The sequence below is a fragment of the Talpa occidentalis genome, unplaced genomic scaffold (genome assembly GCF_014898055.3).
Source record: "Talpa occidentalis isolate TD23 unplaced genomic scaffold, MPIMG_talOcc4v2.1 talOcc4.16, whole genome shotgun sequence".
NCBI lineage: Eukaryota > Metazoa > Chordata > Mammalia > Eulipotyphla > Talpidae > Talpa > Talpa occidentalis.
The window spans coordinates 76,696,160-76,722,839 of NW_023601653.1; the positions used below are offsets into that span (position 1 = coordinate 76,696,160).

Consider the following 26,680-nt stretch of genomic DNA (forward strand, 5'->3'; position numbering starts at 1 on the left):
ATTTCAGGACCGAGAGTTGAAGTGCTTCTGCCTCCAAGAGGGTGTCAGTGGGGGCCTGGAGCCCGAGGGGGGCCACTGGGTGGTACAGCGCTCTTGGGTTGGTGGCAAACCACAATGGGCTGGTGACGGAGGCCTGTAGGGAAAACAAGAGGTCTGAGAAGAGTGTGGCAGCCAGCAGGCCCACCCTCTGTAGAAATAGCACCTTCGGGAGTGGCCCCCACAGACCAGAGACCCACTCACCGGGCTGAGGAGGGAGAAGCTTAGAGAGAGGCTGGAGAGAGGGTCGGGGACTGATGGGCTCTGCATTTTCAGAGGACCAGGTGGGGTGACTAGAGGCCACTGGGCCATGGGCAGAAACAGGGCAGAGCTCCACAAGAGCCAGAAGCTGGGAAGAGATCCCGAACAAACTGGGTATCAGGACACGGGTCCAGGGGCACTGATGCCCTTGGGCAGAAGCTACTTGCGGAGCTCTTAGGAGGAGGAAGACAGGACACCCAGGCACGGGGAAGGAGGCTGCAGCCTCAGTGCTCAGAGGTGGAGCGGCCTCAGCCCACCTGCCCCGGCTCAGCTCTCCACCAGCTCTGGCCACTCCCTGCCCCTTGCATCTTAGTGGAAGCCAGGACAGCATTAGTGGGAGAGACGCCGCCTTCCCGAGGACACATGCAAGGATAAGCCATGCTGCCTGGAGCTCGGGGCACGCAAGGAGCGGAGTACGCGCCCGTCACTGCGGGGCTCCGGGTTATGGTTCCAGGTCATGCAGAGGAGGAAGGGCCTCGGCTCGCAGGAGTCCTGGGAGGTGGGCATGCGGTGGGCATGCAGAGGGCAGCTGTGGTACCCGGTACCTGTCAAGGGCCCCAACCTTGGGGGTTAACAGTTTGACTCATCATGGTGGGCTGCATCGCAGAAGAAGCGTGAGCCCCGCTTGGCAGTGCGGGCCGTGAAAGGGACACTCTTCAGTACTGTGGCCCAGGAGAGAGACACAGTGGTCAGACCCCAAGGCCGCGGGCCGGTGTGGTTGGGAGCTGGGAGCCGAGCTCGGAGGCCAGGCCCCGGGGAGGGGACAGGGCCGCACCTGTGATGATGTCCTCGATGGTTCCGTCCTTCCCCTCGTAGACGGGCCGGTGCTCCTTGGCTTGGCGCCGCCGCAGCTCTGCGATGAGCTCCTGCTGCTGCCACTTGTTCCGCTGCGACGGGGTCTGCAGGCGAGCATCGGAAGGGGAGGGGGTCATCGGGAACCTGCAGGGACTGGCTCCTGCCCCACCGTGCAGTCTGAGGACTGTGCTGCAGGCCCCCCCACTGCCTGGGCGCCTCCCCTCCCCCAGCGCCCTCCCGTCCCTCCCGACCCTCGACTGCAGCCTCGGGCCCTCTGGGTGGTCTGCGGCTCCAGCTTTCTATCTCCTCTTGTGTTCTCCGCTCCACCCACTCCTCTTCCTTCGCCCTGTTCTCCAGGCCTCAGCTCTTGGTCCCACCCACCTTGGCATCCAGTTTCTTGGCTTCCTGAGCCAGCTGCTTCTCCCGCATTACCTCCTCCTGCTTTTTGCGGGCTTCATTCTCTTGTTCTGCTTCCTAAGAACCATGGAAGGTGGGGGTGAGGCTCACCGAGGCGGTGAGAGGAGGGGCTGACGCAGGGTGGAGTGGGTGGCAGTGGGACGCTAACCCCAGGTGGCCACCCTCTGGAGGGGCACTTCCTGCTCCGAACAATGACAGGAAGGGCCTGGGCCCCCACCCTGCCCACCAGTTCACGGCTAAGAGGCCTGTGGCCGGCTTCCATCCCTGCCTCCCAGGACTCAGGAGACGGAAAAGGCCCAGACTTGAAGCCCAGCCCTCTCCGTTCCAGTTTTCCCCGTCACTCTGCGTTCAGAGCATCTCTCCCGCTCACCTTGTACGAACGAATGAACCGGACAAACACCGGGAAGAACACAGAAGGAGGCGTGGTCTTGGGGCTCTCCCCGAAGTAGCGCACGACGGCACTATAGGCTTCCTGGGAAAGGGGGGGCAGCAGGAGTCAGCCCGGCCGGGAAGGAGAAGTCTGGCTCCCCCCGAGAGACAGGAGGGCCACAGAACGCGGGCTCCAGGGCCAGCGCGGGAACTAGCGACTCCTGCCCCGGGGGCTAGAAGAGAGCCTGGGGCTCCCCGCGGTGGGCTCTGCAGCCCCTCGGCACCCGGTGCCCTGTCTCTGCCAACAGCCCGCCAGCTGCTTGGTGAAAGTGCTTTGACCCGAGAACCAGGCCCTACCCAGGGAAGGCCAGCACCCTGGCCCCAGCGGCTCCCCCCCGCCGGCGCCCGTGCTCGCCTCAGCGGTCTTGGCGTCACGCTGGAGCTTGTCCAGTTTGCCTTCATTGGTGCCGAGGAAGTTCCGAAGGACGCTGTTGTCATGGATGCTGCACTCCCGCCGAATCAGCTCCATGCCCCGGCCCAGCTCCTTCACGTCTAGCAGCACGTTCTCCAGGGACACTGGTCACCAGAGCCCAGACTGAGGCCTGTCCGGGCCCAACGTGCCCGCCCCCAGCCCATGCACAGCGCACTCTGCCCCCCCCCCCCTTCAGCATGGGCTCATCTGGGTCCTCATGCCCCTGCTCCCTGAGCCCCTGTGTGGACACGGAGAAGAGACACCGCCGAGCGGGTCCTCACGGGAGTGAGGAAAGGCATGGTGGCTGTGCGTGCACGCCCCCGAAGAGCAAGGCCGCAAGGAAGGCCAGCCAGAGAGGCTGCCGGTCTCTAACACAGAGCGGTCTCAGGCCTGCCCAGGTGTTCATGAATGTGGCAGAACTATGAGCTACCTCCCATCTCTGGGCTCTCTGATTTTTCTAAACAGACCCCTCGGAGAAACGCAGCCTCCGTGGCCAGCCAGAGGAAGTTGGGAGTGGAGAGCCACAGCTGCCCTCCTGCCTGCTCTCACCGCACCCAGGTGGGAAGGGCTGGGTGGGCCTGGTGCCCACAGGAAGGCTCCCTCTGGGGTGGCCCCAGCGGAAAGCTTTGAAGCAGTCAGAAAGACAACGCGAGCCAGAAACAAAGGGGCCCAAGTGTTCCCTCTCCGCATGGCTTCCTGGGATTGTCCTGAGCTGGACCTGAGGGCAGGCTCCCCTCACCTGCTGCAGCCTTCTCCACAAAGTGCAGCTCGTGCCAGAAGTTGGCCAGGTCCGGGTATTTCTCCTTCACCGTCAAGGCGATGAAATGCAGCAGTGTCATCTTCCTGTCCGTGGACTTGGTGTCCAGCAGCTGGGAGAGAGGAGCAGGAGGCAACGCGAGAGGGCTGAACACCCTGGCTCCATGGCCGCTGCCCCCTGGCTAAGGGCCCCGTGTGGTCCCCACCATCTTACCAGGTCCAGGCTCTGCAGCTTGAAGCCGTACACAGCTCCTCGCTTGCTGCTGTTCATGTAGTTCCCCAGCGCGAGGATGATCTGCCAACGACACAAGGGAGGAGAGGTCAGGTCAAGCTTCCAGGCCTCCTTCCTCTCTGGACAGCCCCAGGCCCCCCCACTTCAGGACCTGGGAAACAGCAGTACCCCCATCCACAACCTCTCCCCACCTCCAACATCTGCTTCAGCTTCTGTGAGGACTTGACCGAGGCCGAGGCTGCAATGATGGCGTTGAGTTGCTGGAAAGCAAAATGAAGAGCTGAGTAACCAGGCCAAGACGGGGGCCCCGGAGAGGGCAGGGAGGCGACCAGCAGGTAGAGCGGTTGTACCGGCGTAAGCATCTGCAGGTTGTCCTGGAAGTTGCCCAGGAAGGCCATGCCAGCCATTCGCTGGGTCAGCCGCTCCACCTTGCTGAAGAGCAGCATGAAGCGGTCCTCGGCCGCCAGCTCCTCCAGGGGCTGCCGCTCCCGCTCATACTGGCGCAGCAGCTTCACCTCAGCCTCGGTGGGCAGGAAGCGCATCAGGCACTCCACGAAGTCCACTGGGAGCGTCTGCAGGTCAAACCTGTGTAGGAGGGAGGGCCACCTCAGGGCTCGTGTGTGCCCACACTGTGGGCTTCCCCTTTTATTCTCCAACTCCCGGAAGGACTGAGGGTGGGTGCTGTGAGCAGGACAGCCAGAAGCCAAGGACCCAGGACTCTCAGCCAGCAACTTCCACGCCCTATTAAAGCCCCCTTCAATGTCTTCCCTCTGCTCCTAGGGAGCCCCGATACCCACACGTGGCTTAGGAGGCCCAACCTGCAAGACTCTGCCCAGCTCTACCCGTCTCTCCTCTGCTCCTTACACGAAAGATGCCATCAATTTTCAGTCCCATGTTTCTCCTGCAGGCCCTGAACTGGACTTCAACTGCTTCCTTCAGGTCACAAGTGAAATATCACCTCCCCTGGGCAGCCTGCCCTGATCACCAGACTGTATGGTATCCCCTGTTCTCCCAAAGCTGCCAAAGCAGCTCAGTCACCCGGGTGGCTGCCGCCCAGTGCTGCTGGACTTTGCCCACTAGACTGAGAGCTCCTCCAGTGAAGGTCTGGGCAGCACCCCATACAACCCCACATAGCAAGAAAGCAGTGAGCTTTGGCCAAGCCAGTAAGTGACTGAGGGGTACGAGGCGGGTCTGTCAGGTGCTGTGCAATCCAGGAGCCTGAGAGAGAGCTGGGTTGCTAACTGGCTAGGGGCCAGGGTCAGGTCAGCAGATCCTCACGTGTGGATGGCCCTACAGATCTCCTCAGCCGAGCGGCCAGCCTTGCGTAGGGTGATGGCCAGGTTCTTGGCACGGTTGGCTTCCAACAGTGTCACCTTGCTGGCAGCCTTCTGTGCTGTCTTGTTCTTGGAGCAGATAAGGTCAAGGGCAGGGCCCTGGGCTTTCGTCTTGAACAGTTCTTCAAACTTGTCTAGGTCCAGGTCCTGGCAGGAATTGGCAGAAAGGGAAAATGCTGTGGCCTCACAGCTGGAGGGGCCTGCGGCACGCCTGGCACCAGCTCGGCTCTGCTTCATGGGGGCCGGACTGTAGTCAGGAGATCTGGCTGAAAGAGTGAACTGGGCCCCACTCCCAGCCCCACCCCCACTGGGCCCCAGCCCCCCACTACCTCCAGGATCTTCTCATCATCAAGTTCACTGAAGACAGTGCCACTGATCTGGTTGGGTTTCAGTGCTGTCCAGTTGAAGACAGGCAGCCGGAACTTGGTCTTGATAGGTTTCTTGATGCGAATGGCTAGTTTGGAAGGAGGGTCAGTGAGCAGAGAGCAGGGACACCTTTCCATGGTTCCACAGGTCCCACCCAGAGCCTCGGACACTCACCTGACAGGCCTACTGTCAATACCACAGAGGGGGCAGCACCGGGGAGAGGTGGGGCTGGAGGACATTTATCTGGAGGAAGAAACGGCACAGTGGTCCAGGGTCAAGACATTCTTCAGAGGAACCCCTTTTTGTCACCCCCCCATTGGTCCTTAAAGACATTCAGGGAAAGGCCTTGCACCAGGTGGTGCAAGGGGGTAAATCTCAGCACTGTGAAGCTGTCACCAGCCACTGCAGCACGAGTTTGATCCCCGGCCAGGAAGCTGCCCACATGGCACAGCAGACCTCTCCTGTCTCGCCCGCTGCTCCCTTCAGCAGTGCATTTCAGTCAATTTGTCTGTTCTGCTCCCCACTCTGTCTCTGGTGAATCCTCTCACCTCCCTGCACCTCTGGCCTGTACCCCAGCTCTTGTACGCATAAATAATCTTTAAGAAAAAGACTTTCAGGGAAGGCAGCCGCCCAGCCTGCTCTCAGGGTTCCCAACTGACAGAGGCAGGTTGTGCCAATCTCTGACCCACTCTCCTGCTCTGGCCCAGGGGCGTGTCTTCAGAGGAGCCAGGAGCAGCATCTTTCTGATACTTAAACGTCCCCAGCAGCTTGAGCCTCCTTACATTCTAGCCCTCCCTTAGCTCTCTCCCATCTGGGTTTACAGCCTTCGAGCCACATCCCCAGCTTCTCCCTGTGGAAGACATTGCTGACTGGGGTTTTGGTCCGACAACTCAATGAGGCTGCCCCTCCTGGCTCCTGGGGTCCAGCTTACCTGGTAAAGGGGGAGGTGGCGGGGGCAAGGGAGGAGCTGGTGGTGGAGGCAGAGGTAGGGCCTCCTCGGAGGGCAGAGCGGGAGCCAGGGGGTCCAGGTCGGAGGGTAGCGCGCCCTCAGTCAGCTCCACATGGCCGACCCGGGCCAGCGCCTCACTGCCCGCTGACTCCAGGCCCCGGGCACTGGGGTCTAAGTGGCACTGGCGCTGGAAGGCCTCCTCCTTCTCTTTAATGAGCCGCCGCAGGGTGTGTACCTGGTGGCTCGTGTTCTCATAAGTCTCCTATAGGGCAGAAGCACCATTAAGGGAAGAGTGAGCTGAAGCGGCAGGAGTCGCTGCCCCTAGGAGACTTCCTATCCAGAGGGCTCTCAGCAGAGGCGCCGAGCAGCAGAGACCCAGGCCGGGACCAGGGAAAGCTGGACTACAGACAACCAAAGAAGTGAGCAGAGGAGGCGGGCAGGAAAGCCAGCCTGGCTCAGCTGGCCCTGGAACGTCCTTCCTCTCTGCACCAGCCTTAGTCTCACCGGCCCCACAAGGCCAGAAGGTGCCCCTGTGCATCGTCCTCGACCTATCGCCAAGTAGTGACGGCTGCTCTCGCCACAGTCCTTTGAGCCTCACCGCTCTCATTTCACTGGGCTTTGGATGATCTCTCACTGGGAGCCCCTATGGACAAGACCTGGCCTAGCCAGCTCTGTCTTCCAGATTCCCAACACAGCGCCTAAGATTCTTATCGGGCTCAGCAGATGTGTGTTAAGCGCCGCAGAGCCAGCCTAGCTTTCTCCTCTGGAAGAAAAGACAGGCTGAGTCATGGTTTTACATCTAACAAACAGATGAAGGGAAGGAGAAGACACTGAAACCTCCCCGTTGAGGACACCAGGTGGCTGGCCTAATAAACAGCCGGGGCACAGGGCTCCTCTGGCCTGCTCATTCCCCGGGGCTGGAGAAGCGCATGGCGGTACGGGGAGCGGAAGCAATGGGGGGGGGGGTGGCCTGGACTCCAGAGGCGCCCATGGGTGCCCCATCTGCTCCCACCTCTTCTGTGTGTGTCTGGGCCTCTCTGACTTCAGCTTCCCTCGCCAACTGAAAAATAAGGTGAAGGGCCTCTCTGGTGGTGCAGGGGTTACGTCTCAGCACCATTGATGTATCTATTGCCAGCCACTGTGGCCTGAGTTGGATCCCCAGCCAGGGAGCTGACCCACGTGGCGCAGCAGACCTCTCCTGTCTCGCCCAGGTGCTCCCCTCAGCAGTGTATTTCAGTCAGTCTGCCTGTTCTATTCCCCACTCTGTCTCTGGTGAATCCTCTCACCACCCCCCCACATCTCTGGCCTGCACCCCAACTTTTGCATGAAGAAATAAAAATTTTTTAAAAATCTTGAAAGAAAAATAAGGTGAAATCACCAGCCTACTCTCATCTGGGAGAACGAAGTCTAGAAGGCATCTCATGACCGCCAAGGAAAGGAAAGGAAAGGAGGCTCCAAGCCCTGGGCCCAGCACCAGCCGGGGGGGCCCTCCCAGATCACATGGTACCTTGATGCTCTCTAGTTCCTTCTCTCGCTGTAGCAGTTGCTTTTCTAGCTCTGCCACCCGCATCATGTTCTCATTCTCCAGGTCCAGAAGTTTCTCCGTGAGCTGCAGGATCAGAAGGCAGGTTCAGGGCTGGACACTCAGTACAGTGTCCAATCAGGACCTGGGCCCAATCTTGCTGCCCAGGGCCCCAAAAGCAACAGAGCCGGGCGGCTCCCTGCATCATTCCTGTGGACCCAGCGTCTGAGACCACATGACACCGATATCAGGCCTGATGCCGCTTCACACCAGTCCTGGAGGTCAGTGTGTTCTGACCCAGCGCCCCAGCCACAGCGTGCTCTGAAGAGCCTGTTGGGGCTTAACAGGGGCCCAATCTGGAGGCAAGTGGGTCAACCAAGCTCAGGATTCCCGGAACTCAGAACCCCACCCTGCGCAGCGGTCCCGGCAGGCAAAGCAGGACACCTACATGGGACACGTGCTCCTCCAACTCCTCCACCTTCTCCAGGGCCACGTTCTTGGTCTCAGCATCCTCCAGCAGACCCCCCACATCGAACACATTGTCCAGGTAAGCCTGGATCTGCACCTGCAGCTTCTCACTCTCTGTGTGCCTTGACTTCTGGGGAAGAGCAGAGGGAGTGGTAATTGGGGAGCAGGCATAGGACTAGGGGAGCCTCCCGAGAAAGATCTAGTCCTCATCACCCTCCACAACCATCTCCTGAAGCCTAAGACCCAGGGAGTTGATACTGCAGTGTCATAGGGCGGCCTGGCCTCTGCAGGGGGCCTGAGTCCCAGGCACAAGGAGACAGGCCGGGTCCAGGGTACCCATGACTAGGCTCTTGTAAAAGAAAAATCCCTTGTGATTGGTAAGCTGGCCTCTGCCCAAAACTGCTCAGACGCGAGCCCGCTCACCTGGAGGAACTCCTCCAGCCCCAGCTTGGTGAACTCATACTGCAGATGGACCCGGAAGTTCATATCCTCCACCGAGTGCACCACAATGTTGATAAACTGCATGCAGGCCACCTGAGGAGGAGGAGCCCAGAGAGGCAGAGACGGGAAGGGCATGGAGAGACGCAAGAGACAGGGGTGCGGGAGGCTGTTAAATCCATCATCATGGGGAGGGGGGTCATCAAAAACAGTGAATAACATACAAAAGGTAAGTCTTTCTGGGAACAAGAGTACTTTTAACTGAAAAATGTCAAGCCCAGGAGTCATTGTATGCAGGCCAGTAAATCACATGAGAAATCAATGCAGTAAATCACATGAGAAATCAATGCACGGAGATAGTTCTTTGGTTTCCTCCGCACAAGAGTTTGTATTTCTTGAGACAGCGCTACTTAAGCTGAAGACCCTGAACGGAAGGGGAGAAGGTAGAGAAGAGACTGGGGAAAGGAAAGCAGCTCAAAATGGGGTGGTAAAGTCCAAAACGGGACAAGGGGATGGATCTGAGAGGCACAAGTTTCTCGAAGCTCTCTGGGGTAGGCGGTGGACAAGGAGCGTGTGCTGAGTAGAGAGAATCACTCTACATAGACTCTCAAAACACGCCATCTCCCTGGCCCCCGTTCTGAAGGAGCATGCAGGCCCCTGCTGGCCACGTGCCTGACCCAGGCCCCGTTCCTCACCATGAAGTCAATGTTGCTGTCCTCATTCCGGAAATACTCCATCAGTTTCTCAAAGCGGTGCAGCTCCTTGCATACCTGAGCAGGCAAAGTTTCTCACTGAAAGGCTCTGTCCCAGGTAGGGCCCAAGCCCCGAGCCCTGGCTCCCAGGACAGGTCCACGCCAAGCATGACCACAGCTCGCCCTATGCCATGGGCCAGCTGCCCTGGGACCCTCATCAACATGCTGAGGTTGCTCAGCAAAGCCGTGCCCTTCATCTGGATTTCTGTGCCGCTGGGGGTAGGCCAAGAAGGAACACAGGGGTCTGCTGTTGCCGAGTGATTGAAGGAAGGAAAGAGGAAGAACATTGCTGGCCATGGTAAGGCAGCAGGCTCAGGGCCTAGCGGGGACACGGGGGAGAGGCCAGGTTGCAGGAAAGCCCCTGTGCTGAAAGGGGTCTAGAGACTCCTCTGAGCCTCTGGCATCAAGGAGGAAGAGCCATTTCCTGGCTTGAACAATGGCTGCTAGGAAAGCGGCCCAAAGAGGAGGAAGGGGTGGGACCAGCAGCTGTGGGTGGATGTTGAGGAATCCTATGTTCAAGCAGACAGGGGTTTCAGGAAGGCCCAGAGGCTGGAGAAATTCCAAGTAGGGGCTCTTTCTCCCCTCCCCAACAACGAGGGAGGACCCCTGCCTGCCTTCCCCTCCGGCTGCACACTCCTGCTTGGCTGCTACCGGTGAGCTCACTGCCTCAGAACCAGCAGGGAGGCCTGTACGCCAGGCCTCCCACGGTCTGTGATTTAAGTTTTCTAGGTGATTCTGAAGACATGGCGAGTTAAGGACTACCGGACGGCAGCCCTCAGCTACCTGAGGACATCTTCTCTGGCCATTCAATTTTCCTGGCACCATATCTGGTATGAATGAAGCCTGACTGTGGTTAAAAAGAGGAGGGGGCAGCCTATTTAACTGAGCACTGGGGTGTCAGAACCACTGGGATGTGGAGATCACAGGAGAGGGCACTTACACACACACACGCAAATTCAGGACACTGACCTCTTTGAAATTGTCAAAGGCAGCAAGAATGATTTCATGACCTCCCCGCACCAAGCACACGGCTGCCAGGAGTTCTAGGACAAGGGCTTTGGTCCTAAGGGGCGAAGAAGGAAGATGAACGCCCTAACCGCCACACAGCTCACTCCATTTGCAACCGGGTGACTTCAGAGTGGAGACACCTCGCGGGGCGGGGGAGGGCTGCCGGCTTTCAAGGGCAGGGAAGAAAGGCCCCCCCCTCACCAAGCTGTGCGGACCTGAGGGAGGTCAGGGACCCTCCGCCCTCGGCAGAGGAGAGGGAGCTGAGCCGAGGCACTGACCCAGGCCATGGGCCCCCCAGGACTTGATGTCAAAGATAAGCGGAGCCCAGGCCTCCAGAGCGCTGGGCAGAGGCAGGAAGGAAGGAGCGGCTCACCTGGGGTTCTTGTTGTTGAGACTGAGCGCAATCTCGTTGACCGCGTGGGGGTGGGACATGACCAGGTTGAATCCGTACTTCAGCCCGGGAAAGAGGAAAAGCACAGACCGCGCTGGTGAAGGCAGGCCCCGGCAGACCTCCCCGACCGCGGGCCCGCCAGCCGCCATCCAAGCTCTCCTGGCTTGGCAGAAGCGGCAGGGCCCCGAGACCAGCGCTGCCACCTTACCTGATAGTTCATGATGGCTCTGAGGCAGAGGATACAGACGTGGACATCATCCTTCTGGCTCACCAGGCGGGAGTTCTTCAGGGCCCTGCGCCCCGGGAGAGTGCTGTACCTGGGGGAGGGGGAGCTGCTGGTGAAGTGTCTGGGCTGCCGGCATCCCCCAGACGGCAGGCTGCCCCTCAGCAGCAGCAGTAGAAATGGAGGAAAGAGTCCTTGCACCAACAGCCCAGAGAGAGAAGGTGCAGGAGGCAGGTGCTCAGCTGTTCTCGCCTCCCTGGAAAAGGTCACCTAGGACCCCAGCTTTATGAGCAGCCCCCAACTATCCTAAGTGCAGAGGCCTCTAAGCTGCAACCAGCAGGCGTGGAGGCCTCCGAGTCCTTGAGGTGGATCCCAGAGAGACGTTCATGTGAGCTCCCTTCTCCTTCCAGTCGCTGCATCTTCCACACATTCCCTGGGGCGGGGGCCTCTCGGCTCTACCCCACTTGTGAGTCCCCGGACAGGCAGAGGAGATGCAAGGCTCGAGGAGGATACACCTGACTTTGCGCCACGCCCCTCCCCCACGATGCTTCATGAAAGGAGGAGGAAGCACGAACGGCACCTGCTCGTACATGACCAGACGATAAGCAGAGTCAGAGGGCAAAACCCAGGCCAGGCCAGGAGAAAAGCAGGATCACAGAGAGCAGAGAAAGGACCACAGACCCCGGAGGAAAGCCTCCCTGGTGGCAGGGGCTCTGGGGAGTCATTCAGTCCATCCTCTGCCTCCGGGCGGGATGGCTCCTACGCGACTGCGGACGAGCCAACACATGGCAGCCTTGGAGAGAAAGGGCCTGAAAGGAAGACGTGACGGGGAGGCGAGCAGCGGGCGGGCGAGGGCTGGTCTCTGAGCAGTCGGCAGGCGGAGTGCGGAGCCGGAGGGAGAGACAGGAGGGCAGGAGCTGATCACCCAGTGAAAGCCAAGGAGCTGGAGAAGACAAGCCCTGCCCGGGAGTCCCGGGAGGAACGGCAGAGCGAAAACATGGAATGGAGGGGCCCCCAGAGAGGGGGTGAGAGAGGGGAGAGCTGGAACCCCAGATGGGGTGCGCACAGTTGAGGTCGATGTACTTACCCAGGACAGATCGCTGGGCAGAGTCAAGGAGACAGAGAGGACAGACCAGAGACAGACGGGCAGGCAGAGGGCTAGAGAGCTGAGCCTGGAAGCGAGAGTGGGGGCGGCGCGTGAGCACTCACCGCGGGCACCTAACCCCCGGCCGGGCGGGGAGGGAGGCGGGCAGCGCGAGAGCACACATACCGGAGCACAGACTGGCGCGCAGAGCGAGCGAGGCTGTTGGTGAAGGGGGCTGACAGGGCGCTGGGTGGCTGCAGGTCCTCGATGGACCTGCTCCAGGACCGGAGCTTGTCAAACGCGCCATCGTCACCACTCTCCAGACCCTCAAAGTCAAACCTGGAGCAGGAAAGGACACACATGCGCACACACAGGACAAAGTCGGTGCCAAGCCCCCCCGGCGAGCCCACCCCGACCCTCAGACTCTCGGGCAGGAAGAAGCAAGGGCAGCGAGGCGAGAAAGCAGGGCTGGGCAGCAGACGTCCAGCTCCGGTGGGAGAGCAACCAACACCGGACAAGGCCGGAGCAGCACAGGCAGCACCAGGAGGGCAGCTGAGGAGCTGGGGAGATGGATGAGCAGCTGCTGCTCCCCACTGGCCACACTACTCCCCGAGTGAGCTCCCCAGGGGCGCGAAGGGACCCGGGGATCTGGCCGTCCCAGCCGCAGCCTTAGGTGGGACATCTCTAAGAATCTGTGGCTGCTCGTGGAGAACCCGGCTCCAGGAGAGGTGGCGGGGGACAGGCCAACCGCAGGTCGTGCTGGCTGGCAAATAGCAGCAGCCGGGGTGGGGCCTGCCCATGAGGGCAGATGTGAATGGAAGGGCAAGGCAGAGTGGACGGTTGCCTCTGCTCAGGAGGAGCGGCAAGGCGTGTGGGGGCTAGCCATCCTTGCACTGGGTTTTCTGTGGTTCTATTTGGAGCTTCTAGGTGTTTCTAGCATAGAGACTCTTTGGGCTTCAGCTTCCTTGGGGGAAGAAATTACAGGTTGAAGCTGTGGATTGGGGCCCTTCCGACCCTACAGGAGTTGTGATGGTTTCTGTTGCTCACTCCTCACTTCTGGGGCCAGAGGCCTGCCAGCACCAGCAGGCAAGAGGACAGCCTGAGATCACAAACCCACAGGGCTTCTCCTGCTACCCCACGTGGGGATACACCGCCCTGAGCACAGGCTCTGCTCCTCCTCCTCCCTCCACAGGTCACTAAGGTCCAGTGAGCGTCTCTTAAGGCCCTGCCCCGAGGAAGCCCTCTGCTCACACATGCAGCCTGGGGGGTGAAGGGCGCAGAGGCCATGGCTTTCTCAGTAGGAAATACACTGCAGGTGCCCGAGTGTTCCAAAGGAAGCAGGAGCAGAGCCCAGTCAGGAGATGTTTAATGGGGTGCTCAAGCAGACACCGGGCTTGTCACTGACCACAGCTTGCCAGCGCTCCCTCCGTCAACAGCAGTATCCCCTGCTCCGGAACACACAGGCCCCAACAGAGGCCGTCACGCGAACACGATCCGGCTTCACCCCTCTCCTCTCAACCTTCCCCAAACACCCACTCTCTCTCCCCCTCCCTGCCCTCCCCCCTCACCTTGGGGTCTTTCTTTTTTTAAAAGTTATGAATTAGTTTTTTTTTTTTTAGATTTAATTTATTTTTGTGTAGAAGAACTGGGGTGTAGGCCAGAGGTACAGGGGGCAGAGTGTGTGTGTGAAAGGATTCACCAGGGACAGAGCGGGGAGCAGATCAGGCAGACTGACTGAATACACTGCTGAGGGGAGCAGCGGGCGGCAGGAGAGGTCTGCTGCGCCATGTGGGTAGCTCCCTGGCTGGGACTGAACTCAGGCCCTTGTGCTTGGGGTCTTTTAAAGGCAGCCTCGAGGCCCTGCCCTGACACTACAGAGCCATGGCTCCCGTGGATTTTGGTTGAGAGCAGCTGCAATTTGTTTGCTTTTCAAAACAGATAGGCTTATTTGGAAAAATAATCTATATCTTTCTACTACAAGAGCTCTGAATTAAAAAAAACAATCACATCAGCAAGTCTTTTTCTTTTTTTTTGTCTATAAAAGGAGCGGGTTTTAAAGAGACAGGAGGATCACAAGGCATGACTCCTGCAGGGCTAGGAAGGGGGAGTGGGCCCCTCTTGGATTTAACAGGGGGTGAGCTGGAACGGGGGACAGAGGAGAGGCGCTAGTCTGAATCCCTAAGGGAATGAGAGCCCCTGGAGGACGGAGAACAGCGGGCGGCAAGGACAGCAGCAAGAGAAGTGAGTCTAGGCGAGGGCTGAGGCCGGGACCGAGGGGTTCCCCAGGAAGACGGACTTTCCAGGGCTTAATCTGGGGAAAGTCCGGGGCGATCCAGGAAGGCTGTCTGGCTAGGGCTGACTTCCATCTTGGGTGTCAAGCGGGAGTGTGCTCGCGAATCCCTCTCCCCGCAGCTGAGGGAATTCCGGAACGTGCACCGCCTTGAGTGACAGCAGTGCACAGGCTTGGTTGTGCCGGCACTAGGAAGAGCCTCACACGTGTCCTCTCCTAATCCTCGCCCCCGGGAGCGTGGGTCCCGCTCCCACACGGGGAGCAGTCGGCAGGACAGAGCCGCTGTCGTCCTTGAAAGGCCCCGTTCCCCGCGCTGCCCCACTTTACTTCTCGTCCCTCCAGGCGCCCAGCCTGCTGGAGAGGCCCCTGAATGCTGCGCTTTCGGTCTGGATCGAAGGTCATGCTCCCTGCTCCTGGGGTGACCTGGGGTAACCCTCTCACACCTAGAGACCCAACGCCTCAGCCCTCCACCCAGGCATCTCCCAGCAACCAGGACCTCCCCTTGGGCTGCTCACAGTCTGGAGTTTGGATCCTCTGGGTTCTGGCTCTGAACCCTCTTTCCACATTACTCTCCTCCTGCTCCCCCAAAAGACTTTCTCCGCCAGCCCCCCTGGCATTCTTCAAAGACCCCGAGTACCCCTGGGCTGCCGGCCATGCCCACACTGCTGCCTGCGCCGCGCCCTCTCACTGGCCCTCCTTGCCACCGTGACCTCGCCCTCCTCATCACTCAGAAGCAGCGCATCCAGGGCCCGCGCCCCCGCCAGGGCAGCACACTCACATGACAGAGCACTGGGCGAAGGACAGGTAATCCACCAGCACGTCCAGGCCTTTGTTTTCATCATTCAGAAACTCCCGTACCCACCTGCAGACGAAAGTGGAGCAGCCACCGAAGTGGATTAAAGGTGAGGAGGGCAGGGGGTCTATGGCCCACAGCACCCCTCCTGGATTCAGGAACTTAGCAAAGGGCTGAGAACATTCTGAAGATCAAAACCCACAGCAGCCCCGGGTATGGTCACGTCACCAGCCGGAGCAGCCCCCGGGTAGGGTACCCGTGGCAGGAGAGGGGGAGAAGGTACGACATCAGCCACACGAGTTTTCAGGAGCCCCCTCCTCAAGATCCAGGACCCCAGCTCCGCCATTTCTCTACCCCGGGTATCTAGCACGGGCCGGGGACACAGGCCGCGCCCAGCGCTGGAGGAACTGGGCAGGGGTGGGGGGGGCGGCGCTCAAGAGCATCCCCTGCAAACCCTGCGCAGAGCCGTGCCTGACGGGCCAGCAGGCCCCCGACAGAACCCAGTCGAAGCACAGGTAGGAAAGGTCGCAGAGCACCGGAACAGAGGCAGGTCAGGCCAAAGGGCTGCCTGCCAAGTTCAAGGAAAGGTATCTGGGCAAGAAGGGGACACAGGGGGGTATGGGAGGTTGTGTTTAGTCAGGGCGCACTCGGCCCCACAGGAAAGGGATGGGGGGACAATCGGGAACTCAAATAAATCCACGATGGCAATGACTGCCCAGAGCCGAGAGAGGACTCGGGCCCCTCGGGCCAAGGAGGCAGGAAGGTTTGTCCACCCAGGCCTTGGGGTTGAGCTGCCGTCCCGGGAAGGTAAAGAGTGACTCTCAGGACCGTAATAGGATGGGTTCATTCCGCAGCAGAAAACTCTCAGGATGAAATCCTGACTCTTCTATTCTCTTAGACCATCTGGGGGGGGGCCTCTGCAGGCCAGCTGTGCCAAAGAGCCCTTAGCGGGCTGCTTCTCCCCCACAGCTGGAAAACCAGCGCCATGTTTGCCAGCCACACCCGGGGCTGCAGGGTTGGAGCACCAGGCCCAGCTGAGAGCTGGCAGCAGCTCTGGCTGAAGCTGACTGACACCGGAGCTGCCTGAAGTTAGCTTCCTCTCTGGGGGCGACCAGGCCTCCCGTTTCCTGTCTGTCTGCTCTCCAACTCCCCACCCCCTTCTCATTTCCTGTCTGAGTCTACACTGCTATTTTCGGGATCTTGACACTTTGAGGAGAGGTTAAAGGGCACTTATGCAAGGCCCAGAAACCAATACAAACTAGGGAGAGGAGGAGCTGGAGAGGCTCTGGAATCTCACTTCCCAGCCTGCCCCTCGAGGGTCAGAGTTCCCATCGGCTGCCCCTGCAGTTTCTGTAGGCCTGGGGCTAACCAAGCGGTGGCTTATGCAGGACCCTCCTCTCTCCACCTGGCCCTGGCCAGCTACCACTCTGCAGCACCCACAGCCCAGCCTGACATGACAGCCTGACAAGCTCTTCCTGCCCAGAAATCCGGGAAGGATCCCTGCCCTCCCACATAACTCTACCGGGAGAAGTCACAGTTCAGATGACAGCGGCTCCTAAAATGCCAGACAAGGGCTGTTCCCTGGGAACCAAGAACCAGGTCTAGACCTCTAACTTGTATGCCAGCTCCTGAGCCTGGGAACCATTGCTGCTCTGGCCCGGCTCCTGGCCAGTGGCCAGCGGGGCCGGCACCAGGTGGAGGACAATGTCACACACTCAGTAGCCCTTTCCTGAGAAGAGTAGACCCCCGTCCTCACAGAGCAGGGCCTGTAAGGAAGATAAGGGTGCCTGAGGGAGGGAAGTCCCTACGAAGGAACGCGGTGGCAGGGTTTGGAGCAGCCACCGGTGTCACTCCTGCCCTGACACACAGCATCGCCTGCGGGACGGACCGACATCTGAGGAAGCCCTGCCAGTTTCCCATCTGTGAGGCTTCACCAAATAAAGGTGTAGGCTCAGTTACGCTTCCTAGCGAGCCAGCTTTCAAAGTCCGCTTCACAGATGAGGTGTGGAAGCCAACGCTGGCGCAGCTAACGAGGCCAGGAACTGTCCCTTTCCTGTTCTCTCCTGCACCATTTCCCTTGTGACTGCTGCTGCAGCAGCTGGCTACAGAGAGCAGCCTCTGTAAGGCTGAGGAGGCGCAGCAGGGAGTAGACTGGTGAGTGGCTACCATGGCAGGAGGCGAAGGCAGACGACGCCCTGAGGCGCTATCCACCCCTGCTCTCCGGGACACAGGACCCTCAGGCTGGCACCGACCGCCACCCCCGCTCCAGGCCCAGCTTCTCACTCATGTGAGTGCTCAATATTCAGGCAGGTCTCCAGCCTCTCTGCATACTCCATCCTATGTCTTCAGACCTTCGTATGTATGTGCGTGTGTGAGTGCACGCACACCCACATGCACACATGCACACACACACACACACACACACACACACACACGCAGGCAGGCAGTCTGTCTTTCTCTCTCCCTGTCACTTTCACCACAGATTCCTTTGCTGGGTATGGTTTTATAAAATGGAGGCCATGGTCTCCTTTCACCGTACCTCACACGTTAGCCCTCTCCCTCTTCACTAAGTCCTGGTTTCCCATTCAAGAGCTGGAAAAAGGGACTCCAGCAGTTCCCAGGGGCCCTGTCAATGGGTGGGCAGTGCCACCTGTGAATACAGAAGACCTGCAACCCCTGCTCACCCCCTTAGATCCTCTTCCCTGGTGTTTCACGACGTTATTTCTGTTCATGGGCTAACATTAATCTTAGTTCAAGCTGGGCACCAAATAGTTCAGGAACTAGGTCTCAGCTCCCCAACACAATAGGCTCCCCCATCTCCAGCCTTTCCCGGGCCTCCCTTGGCCCAGCCCCAGGCCACAGCCAGACTCTCAGCCACTGCAGGAATAGACACCACCCTCTCAAAGCCACAGGCTGAGGACCCCAGGAGAGGCCCTGTGTTCACAGCAGCATCCACTCAGCAGTGGCAGGGCTGGGGGTGTGGGGATGAAAAGGAACACTCAGAAGCCGTTACAGGGACAACTCTGCCTCAAAGTAGGGAGATAAGCCGGCAAACCATCCTCAGAGGACACCAGCTCCTATGGGGCCAGCAATGGCCTGGGCCAGCTGAAGAGGCTCTGAGGACCCAGTTCCACTCACCCGATGTGGTTGGTCCGCAGTGAGATCTCCAGCTCCCTCAGTACTTTGGTGGACTCCTGCACCCTCCTCCTGAACTTCTGTAAACAGGAAATTTTCTGTCACAGATGGAGACCCCCAATCCAACTTTACCAAAGGGACAGAGAAGGAAAGGGAGGGATACAAGAGGGCAGTTATTGGCCTGCCCCCCATGACCAGCCAGCCACTCTGGGCCCAGGCTCCGAACACAGAACATCAACTCCCACTGCTCAGAAGCAGAGACCTCACCCCAAATCAAAGCTTGGCCCCACCGGACTCCCAGCCTCACACTTTACCTTGCGGGTTACACTGGGGTCCAAGAAACTCTGGAGTTTCTGGATATAAGTGTGGGGAGGATTCTTCACCTGGAATCTTTCCTGAAAGGGAAAAACACGTGTACACAGGCATCCCCAGTGCTAAGAGAGTGAGTCAGATCAGTCAGGCTTTGCTGTAAGGGGACCCAGCCTCCTGTTTGTCACCTTAACATTCCCCAAACCCTTGACTAATTCCTGGGTATTTCCCATCCGCTGCCATCTTCCCTTGTCCTAGTTAGTGCTCCCAGCCCTAAAACATCTTCCTGTGTCAAGAAATTATGTTCCAAGTCCACTGCTTGCTAAGAAGGGGGTAGATCACAGGGCTGTAAACAGCACCCAATACAACTGGGAAGTGTTCCCGGCCTGACCAACTGATGGACGGGGGTTAGGAAGGCCAAGGGGACTGGAGCTTGGCTTTGTAGAATAGAATGCAGCTTTTTCAGTCCTGAACCCCGAAGTCGTTCTGGGCTGCTCTGGAATTGTTAACATAGCTCAGGGCTGCAAACACACTTTCTGCTCCATGCCAGGCCCTCTCTTCTGGGGTTTCCCGTTGGTGCAGGGGCTAAAGTCTCAGTGCTCTCAAGCTATCGCCAGTCACTGCGGCATGAACTCGGTCCCCTGCCAGGGAGCTGACCCACACGGCACAGCAGACCTCTCCTGTCTCGCCTGCTGCTCCCCTCAGCAGTGTGTTTCAGTAGATCCGCCTGTTCTGCTCCCCACTCTGGCTCTGGTGAATCCTCTCACCCCCCACACCTCTGGCCTACACCCCAGTTCTTGAATGCATAAATAAATATCTTTTTTTTTTTTAATTGACTCTCTTCCACATGGGGAACAAGACTAAGCCCTCCTCATTTTGACCCAAACTCCCCATCTGACTCTAGAGGAAATTCAGGGACAATGCAGGAGTTCTGGTATGTGAGGGCCTTCCCAATTAAGATATCTAAAGACCTGGGGGAGGAAGAGGCCAGCAAGGGTCCAGAAGAATGACAGAATGTTAGCAAATAGAACTAAAAACAAAATGAAAGAAAGAGAAAAAAAAAGAAAGGTTTGCAAGTTGAAACCATGTGACCTAGGAAGGAAGGAGAGGTTAGCAGTTGAAGAAACTCAGTACCACAGGGTGACTGTTCTCAGCCCCCAAGCAGGTGCTCGCCCCTCTGACCAGCTCCTGCTGGAGAAGGAGCAACCTGGACTAGGATCTCTGAAGTCTAATGTCAGCTCCTGACACACAAGCATGCCTGAGGAGGCAGGAGACGTGACAGTTGCTCAGGACAAGGCTCCACGGCAGCACAGCACTGGGGGAGCCCACAGGAAGGAAGTGAAAGCTACTCTTTGCCCCGCAGACCTGCCTGTCTGCCTTCAGAGACTTGTGACTTACAAGCCTCAAATGTGTGCAAGGCAAGCATCAAGCTGCATGTGTTCCGCCTCGACTGAGCTAAGTAATGGTCTCTGTATTCTCTTCCAGCTCTCACACCCCTCATGCAGAGGAAGCGCTCATCCGCATGTTCTGAAATTTGGGAATGGGTGTCTAGGGGACTGGGCTTCTCACTCCCCAAGACCTGAAGATTATGAGAAAAACTCTGCTATTTGCCAATTCTGGGGTAGAGTGAGAGGGAAACAGTTCTTGGGGTTACCCTGTCAGCAGAGCCCTCACCCCAGGAAAAGGCAGAAACAGGCTTTTCTGGGAAAACAATCAAACTCCTCGACTGCCTACCCTGTGCCCCAGACCTGCACCCACCTCTTGCAGGCCACTGCCCATTGGGAAGGGATCACGACAGCTCTTTGCAGGTGCTAGAGAAGCTTTTGGGGGCAACTATCTCTGCGAGGAGAGTCCTCTTGGAACAGAAAATGAGCATGGACTAAGGCCAAGTCCAAAACAGGGCTCCTCAAGGGACCACAGGGCTGCAATCAATGCAGTCTTGGGCCCTGCTGCCTTGTCCAGCGTAAAACCCAGCCTCCACCCCCGGCCCTGCCCCACACTCCATACCTGGTCACAGATCAGATCCCACTTCTTCTCATTGTCGTACTGCCGCAGGAGTCGGGCCTTGTCAGGAGGCAGGTTCATGGAACTCTGGGGAGAGAGTCTGGGTCAACCGGGCCAAGGGCCCCACCCAAAGGAGAAGGCTAGGCTGCATGCACCCTCCCCCTCCTGGACCCTCAGGTTTCACCCTGACCCCGCCGATGAGACAGGACAGGACGGTCAACTGCCTCCCTTCATTTCAGGTTCAGGCCGGTGGATCGATGGCGTCCAACTATAGGCCATCAGTTTATTTTAAATGAAAATGAACAGATTAAAACAGAAGATACCAGAATTCACTGGAAGTAGGGAATATAAATAATATTTCATGCTTTTGTTTCTTTTGTGTTTTCCGCTTATCCAGAATACGCACAGAGGTCATGCATTAAAATGTGTTTCTTAGCATGGGGCAGGTCCAACAAGTTTGAAAGCCACCGGGCTAAAGCAGCAACTTTTTTTTTACTTCATTTATTTTCTTCTGTCATTGCTCATTATTGGACAGTATTTGATCTCTACCTCGGGTGTAGTGCCCGTGATTCTACCACCACCAGAGTCCCCTGTGCGCTCCCCTCCCCTGCTGCAGGCCTCAGATCTACAGTCAGCTTGCAAGTTGTGTCTTTTTTCCTGATCCTCTGTTTGGTTTCTCTATATTCTGCATATAAGTGAGATCATCTAGTATTTATCTTTTTTTTCCTTCTGACTTATTTCACAAAGCAGCAGCTTCTGACCTGCCCCTCCCCCAAGGTCTGAGAGGTGGACAGTGTTCCTGTATCAAGTGCACCCCAGGTGAAGTCCGAGTGCCCTGCAGCCTGTGGAGACACGACATCTTGCTCTCTTTCCCCCATGACAATGAGGACATTAGCATAAAGACAACACTTCAGTCTTCCTTAGGAAATAATATATATTTCAGTATTTTAATTATTAGTAGCAAATTATTTATGACACACCTCCCAGCTTTTAAGACATAGTACAGGCTTCCGTTGAGACACTCTAACCTGCACTAAGACACACCAGGAGTCACTTTATTCTGTTCACTACAGTTTGTTAAATGAAGAGTGTAAGTGAGAGAGTGAGTGGAAGCCCCACACAGGCCAGTCAAGGCTCTCTGACCAGCTGGTGACCTCTGCTGCAGGTCACAGGCCCTGCCCCTGAAGGCAGACTTACATTTTAATCAGGTCCTCGCACCCACCCTGCCCCCGACATTCTGAATCAAATGCGATCTCCTCTCTGAAGTATGACAACTGTCTGATAGCCCGCAAGACCTCCCACAAATCCAGCCCTTCCCCCAGCTCCTGCAGACCACCTGGAGGGCCGGCTCTCCTCTAACGACTGCTCAGGCATGGCTCAGCTCCTGGTAGCCCAAGCATGACTGTGTGGTTTTCCTGGGCCCACTCCTCCCAGCCCTGGGGATGTGAATCAGGCGTGCCCAGGGTCCCCAGGAGTCACACAGGCCCTGCACTTCTCCAGAAGCAGGAGTATCCTGGAAGTGAGCCCTCTCATTTCTAAGACACTGAAAGAAAACATGTTATTTGTACATGTCTCCTTCGTGATGCATCTCCACACACATGTAACTCGCTGCACGCCCATCGGGCCCCCACACCTCTAAGAGGGTCTTGCACCGTGACAGACACCCAGTAGAGGTAAGTTGATGGCACCTTATGGTTAAGATGTCCCCACCCCAAGCTATGGATCCGGCACCTGGCTGGACACGGGGTCACTGTGGCTGCAAATGGAAGGAAGTAGGGTAGAGGGCTCTGCCTTGTTTGAAATGCAAGAATTTAAATTAGCAGAGCAGAGTGGGGCAGCAGAAAGAAGGAAATTAGGGGAAGAGACCATGATATCACACCTCTGGCCAGAGTTTCTGCTGCCTCTGAATCTACCTGCACTTCCTCAGGAAACGGGCTAGCAGAATCCTCCCAACTACGACACAGTGCGGATGGCTGGGTGAGCAACTACACACCCAGAATGTTCTCTCCAGCCCTACTTTGCTAAGGTCCCATCTCAGCATGCCTGTGGATGGCAGACAGCGAAGGGAGGGAGTCTACAACAAAACAGGAACCCAAAGGCTAAAGGTGAGCCTGGAGCAAGGTCTCCCACCTAACCGGGGCCAGGACACTGCCAGTTGAACCCAGAGAGAGTAGAGAAAGAAACAGCCCTGAGGCCCATTGCTGGCTCTGCACACTCTTAGTGCATCCTGCCACCCGCCCGTCTCTCCCAGGTCCATGCCATGGTTTTCTGTTGTCTCCCCCAGAAGAAAGAGGCTGGGCAGGGCAGGAGAGAGCCTATCTCTCCTTAGCAGATATCCACACCAACTTCCTCCCTCAGCCACCCACCATCAGCTGCTGTGGCTACCATGTAAAATGGGGAGGGAATATCTGGGGGCCCCATCTCTTTCAGAGAAAGAGTAAAATCACCCCTCTTGGGAGCCCTAGCTTAAGAACAGGAAGGACGCACGTTGGGCACCTGGCCCAACCCTGGATGCCCAGGAGGGCTAGATCCCTGGAGCATGGAAACTGGTGACAGAAGCATGAATCAGCTCTGACCACAGGCCTAAGTCCTCCAGTCTAGAGCTTTGGGTGGCACTTTCCAAACCACAGTGATGCCAGCCTTCCCTGCTCACTGGGGCTAAAGCCAGTGGGGAGGGAAGTGGGGGAAGAGCTAGCACTCTTATAAGCCAGAGCTAGCACTGGCTTGGGGTGGAAGCCACTGCCAAGGGGGCAGGGCCTGGCCAGGGCAAGTGTCCCTCTGCCAGACAAGGGAGGCCTTCTGCCCCCCACCCGTGCAGCAGTCCACAGGGCTCCTGTGTCCTGAGGAAGCGCTCTCCCTGAGGAAAGACAACTTCCTGAGTTCCAGAGACGGTCAGGGAGCAGGCCCGACGCGGTGCTGGGCTCTGTCAGAGGTCTGTTTCCTTGACATTTTCCTCCAGTGGTCCCACCGAGCCTGTGGGCTCTGGGAGGCTGAGCGGAGCTCTTGCCAACTCCTGGCTGAGACCCTTGTGGAAGAGGAAGGAGGCACAGCTATCCCAGGGCAGAGGATCCTGGACGTGGAGTCAAAGTGCAAGACCAACTCTGCGCTCTTCAGCGTTACTAGACCTGTGAACTCCTCATTCAAGCGAGATAATCTCACTCAGGGCGCGTGTGGAGCAGATGACAAACTGTCCATCTGTGTGTGAACATGGTGGCTGTTCTTCCCAGTTCCGCTTCCTCCTGAAGTTCCGTGTAACTGGGGGCATCCCGAGGACCTGCCCTTTGGCATCTGGGGCTGCCTCTGGCCATCTTCCAGCACTGCTAGCTTGAGTCAGGCAGAGAGCCCTGCTCAGTGGCTGTCTCCCCCTCACCCCCGGGTTCTGGGGGCACAAGGGCCCAGCCCCTCCACCGAGGCTTCCTTCCCTCGCACCTGAGGGCACTGGGGGGCCTGGCTGGAGAGGTTGCCTTTCCTGCTCTGCGCCCCCGGCCACGAGCCCCTCCTCATTTCCTTCCCACTGCAGGGGAAGGGAAGGGAAATGCTGGGGGGGCTGGAGTTTCCTTCAAAGCCATGAGCCCTACTCTGGGACTTGCCCCAACTCTGTTGGTCTCCTTGGGCCAGGCCTGGGGGAAAACCCAACAAGCAGAAATAGGAACCACCAAAATTTCTTGGCCATTTCTGTTGGTCCCAGCCAATCACATTACAGGAAGAGACAAAACAGCATAGCTCCTCTGAGAGACAGGCAGAGAGGTCTGAAGCCTTTCTGCAAAGGGGATTCTGGAGGTTTCAGGAAGGCAGTAGGGGCTGTTTATTGTGAGCAAATACAGATTGTGAGTCACGGTTTTATTACTGTTTTCCCTCTCAGAACCACCTCCCCACCAAGTCCCCAGCACTGGACACTTCTCGCAACTGTGGCAGCCCCAGCCCCCGAGCTCAGTCCATGGGAGTGAGGAGCCCTGGAAAGAGGAATTTAGAACTTTCCAGAGATGCAATGAGGCTGTCCCGGGGAACCACATGCTGTTGAGTCTCTGGCCACAGCTGCCACCAAGTCCTCTCTCTGGATGAGTCCACTGTACAGGGGGCGGAGGTAGACAGTGGTCAAGAGGCATAGGTCCAGGAGCCCAGGAGGAGCTGCAGCCCTGGAGTCCCGCCAGGGTCCCCCGCACAAACCGAAAACCCTGCCCCAAGTCAACGACAAATCAGGCACTACCCGGCACAAAAGCCCATGCCCAGCTGCCAAAGGGCAGAGCATCAGGAGTGGCCCAGCCTGTGCTCCACGTGTGTCTGGTGGGCAGTGGGCACAGCCACACGCGGCTGGGCACTGCTCCCAAAGGGCAAGAGCCCAAGGAGGTGGGAGGGACCAGCTCTGCTGCCATAGCCCCCTTGGCAGCCACAGCCAGCCTGCTGCAGTAGCAGCTCCCAGACAATGAGAGTTATTTTCAGCCAGCACTTTAACACAAGCCAGCTGGCCAGTGCGCAGGGCGGGAGTCCTCCACCCAGCCCGCCCAGACGGCCGGCAGGCAGGCAGGCAGGCAGGCAGGCAGGCAGGCAGCCCACACTGCCTGAGTTGCCGCCGCCTCTGCGTCAGTTTGTTTATCTCGTTGTTTCAGCGCAGCTCCTCCTAATTCCCCTCCAAAACTACAATGCTGTCAAGAGGACACCAAAGAATCAGAGTATGATCAAAGATCCAGGCGCTAAAATTAAGAAGGTCCAGACATGGGAAGCACAGCAGTCCCTCCAAACACCCACACTTTTCCCCAGCCCTGTGATTGGTGGGAGTCAGCGGAGGGGAAGAAACAGACCAGACTGGTGGCCAGATCTCACTGCACCTAGGCCGGGTTTGGCTTTGCTGCCAAGCTGGGAGACGAAGCTGGAGACTGCTCTCCTCAACTCCCTCCCTTTCATCTTCTTTTCAAGCTCAGGTTTGGAGAGATAACTCGAGACAGACAGCCTGGAATGAGCTCGAGTCAACTGTGAAAGGCTCTGGGAGAGGAATGGTATCCTGCAGTGGAAAGGAAATCACAGCAACAGTTGTTGACACTTGGCAGGAGGGAGAGGTAGCCTCCTCCGTGATGGGATGGGGGTGGGCACTACAGCCAGCCCCCTGCACACTGAGTGCGAGGATAGGAAGGGGTAGGTGGCAGCAGTCCCTGCCTGCCCAGGCCCTGGTCCTCCAGTTCTGCTGCCGTCAAATCCCACAGCCTCAACGGTGCAGCCAGCGCCCCATCTGCTCCTTGCCACTTCCATCTGTGACCCTATCAGAGGAGCTCATGAGTGCAACACAACTATACGCGTGCACACACACACACACACACACACACACAGAGTTTCCTATAGGCTTCGAACTACCCTATTAGACTTCTTGAGAAAGTTGCTGGGGTACCTCATGACAAAATGCATGAGAAAGTGGGTGCTCCTCGACAGACGCGACTGTAGTGGCTGATGTCTGGCTTTCTGTTTTTCTTTAATTGAAGCTATCACTTTGGGGACAAGCTGCCAGGGGAAAGTCAGCTTTCACAGGCTCAAAGTCCCGTCTGGAGAACGTGCTTCTGTGGTCACTGATGACTCTATAACCAGAAATGACTTGCTGAGCAGTTACGGGCCAAGTCCCTGAGCAGCCTGGAGGAAAAAGAGATGGATTCTCCAGATGTCTCAGGCTGAGCTCTGCAGCTCATGCCAGGGGAGTCTGATGAAGGAGGGCCCTAGAAGGTCAGCATCAAACAAAGAGGTGACTTTACCCAAATCTAACGATACCCCTGAGGGCCCCAGGGGACTCCTCCTCTACAGCCCGAGAAGGCAAAAGAAGTTGGCCCTGTCCCCCTGCCACACTGTTGGCCTCACACCTGGTGTCAGATGACTTCTGCAGGTAACCTGGCCCCCGGATCCTGGCTGAGGACCACCCCCTTCTGGCTACTCAGTCAGAAAGCATATAATCTCAGATAGAACCCATCAGCCCTTCCCAACTAAGGCCCCAGGACCTAGCTAAAAAGCCACCAGCGCAGCAACTTGATCTGGCTCCTGGCTCCTGAGCCCCTCCTCGCGGTTAGCGAGACCCAGCACTCCCCACTGACACAGAACGGAAACTATTCTGCTGGGGGCAGCAGGCTTTCCAAAGCAAAGGGAGTCCTGGGGCAGAGCCTCATACCCTTCCAGCAGCCAGCAGACTAAGGTCCTCCCTTCTCTTCATACAGTATCCTCCCGCCTGGAAAGTGGTAATAAGCAGCACTACCTCTCAGAGGACACACGATTTCTGAGGTGACATCCCACAGAGGGCATCCT

General features: G+C 57.9%; 1 protein-coding gene across 1 annotated transcript in view; it reads right to left on the minus strand.

Annotated features, from left to right (window-relative positions):
* Nucleotides 1-96: 96 nt before the first annotated feature.
* The window catches only part of FMNL3 (formin like 3), a 48,311-nt gene continuing 21,727 nt past the window's right edge, over nt 97-26,680 (minus strand). Inside the window, 26 exon segments of the mRNA XM_037514685.2 lie at nt 97-133; nt 843-959; nt 1,073-1,196; nt 1,474-1,566; nt 1,880-1,981; nt 2,294-2,454; nt 3,090-3,219; nt 3,321-3,401; nt 3,530-3,598; nt 3,689-3,923; nt 4,617-4,819; nt 5,002-5,126; nt 5,213-5,281; nt 5,970-6,249; nt 7,495-7,596; nt 7,958-8,107; nt 8,401-8,511; nt 9,111-9,185; nt 10,137-10,230; nt 10,549-10,625; nt 10,775-10,883; nt 12,060-12,212; nt 14,942-15,025; nt 18,095-18,171; nt 18,406-18,486; nt 20,408-20,491. Of these exon segments, the coding sequence (XP_037370582.1) occupies nt 868-959; nt 1,073-1,196; nt 1,474-1,566; nt 1,880-1,981; nt 2,294-2,454; nt 3,090-3,219; nt 3,321-3,401; nt 3,530-3,598; nt 3,689-3,923; nt 4,617-4,819; nt 5,002-5,126; nt 5,213-5,281; nt 5,970-6,249; nt 7,495-7,596; nt 7,958-8,107; nt 8,401-8,511; nt 9,111-9,185; nt 10,137-10,230; nt 10,549-10,625; nt 10,775-10,883; nt 12,060-12,212; nt 14,942-15,025; nt 18,095-18,171; nt 18,406-18,486; nt 20,408-20,491 (2,961 nt within the window). The 3' untranslated portion in view covers nt 97-133; nt 843-867.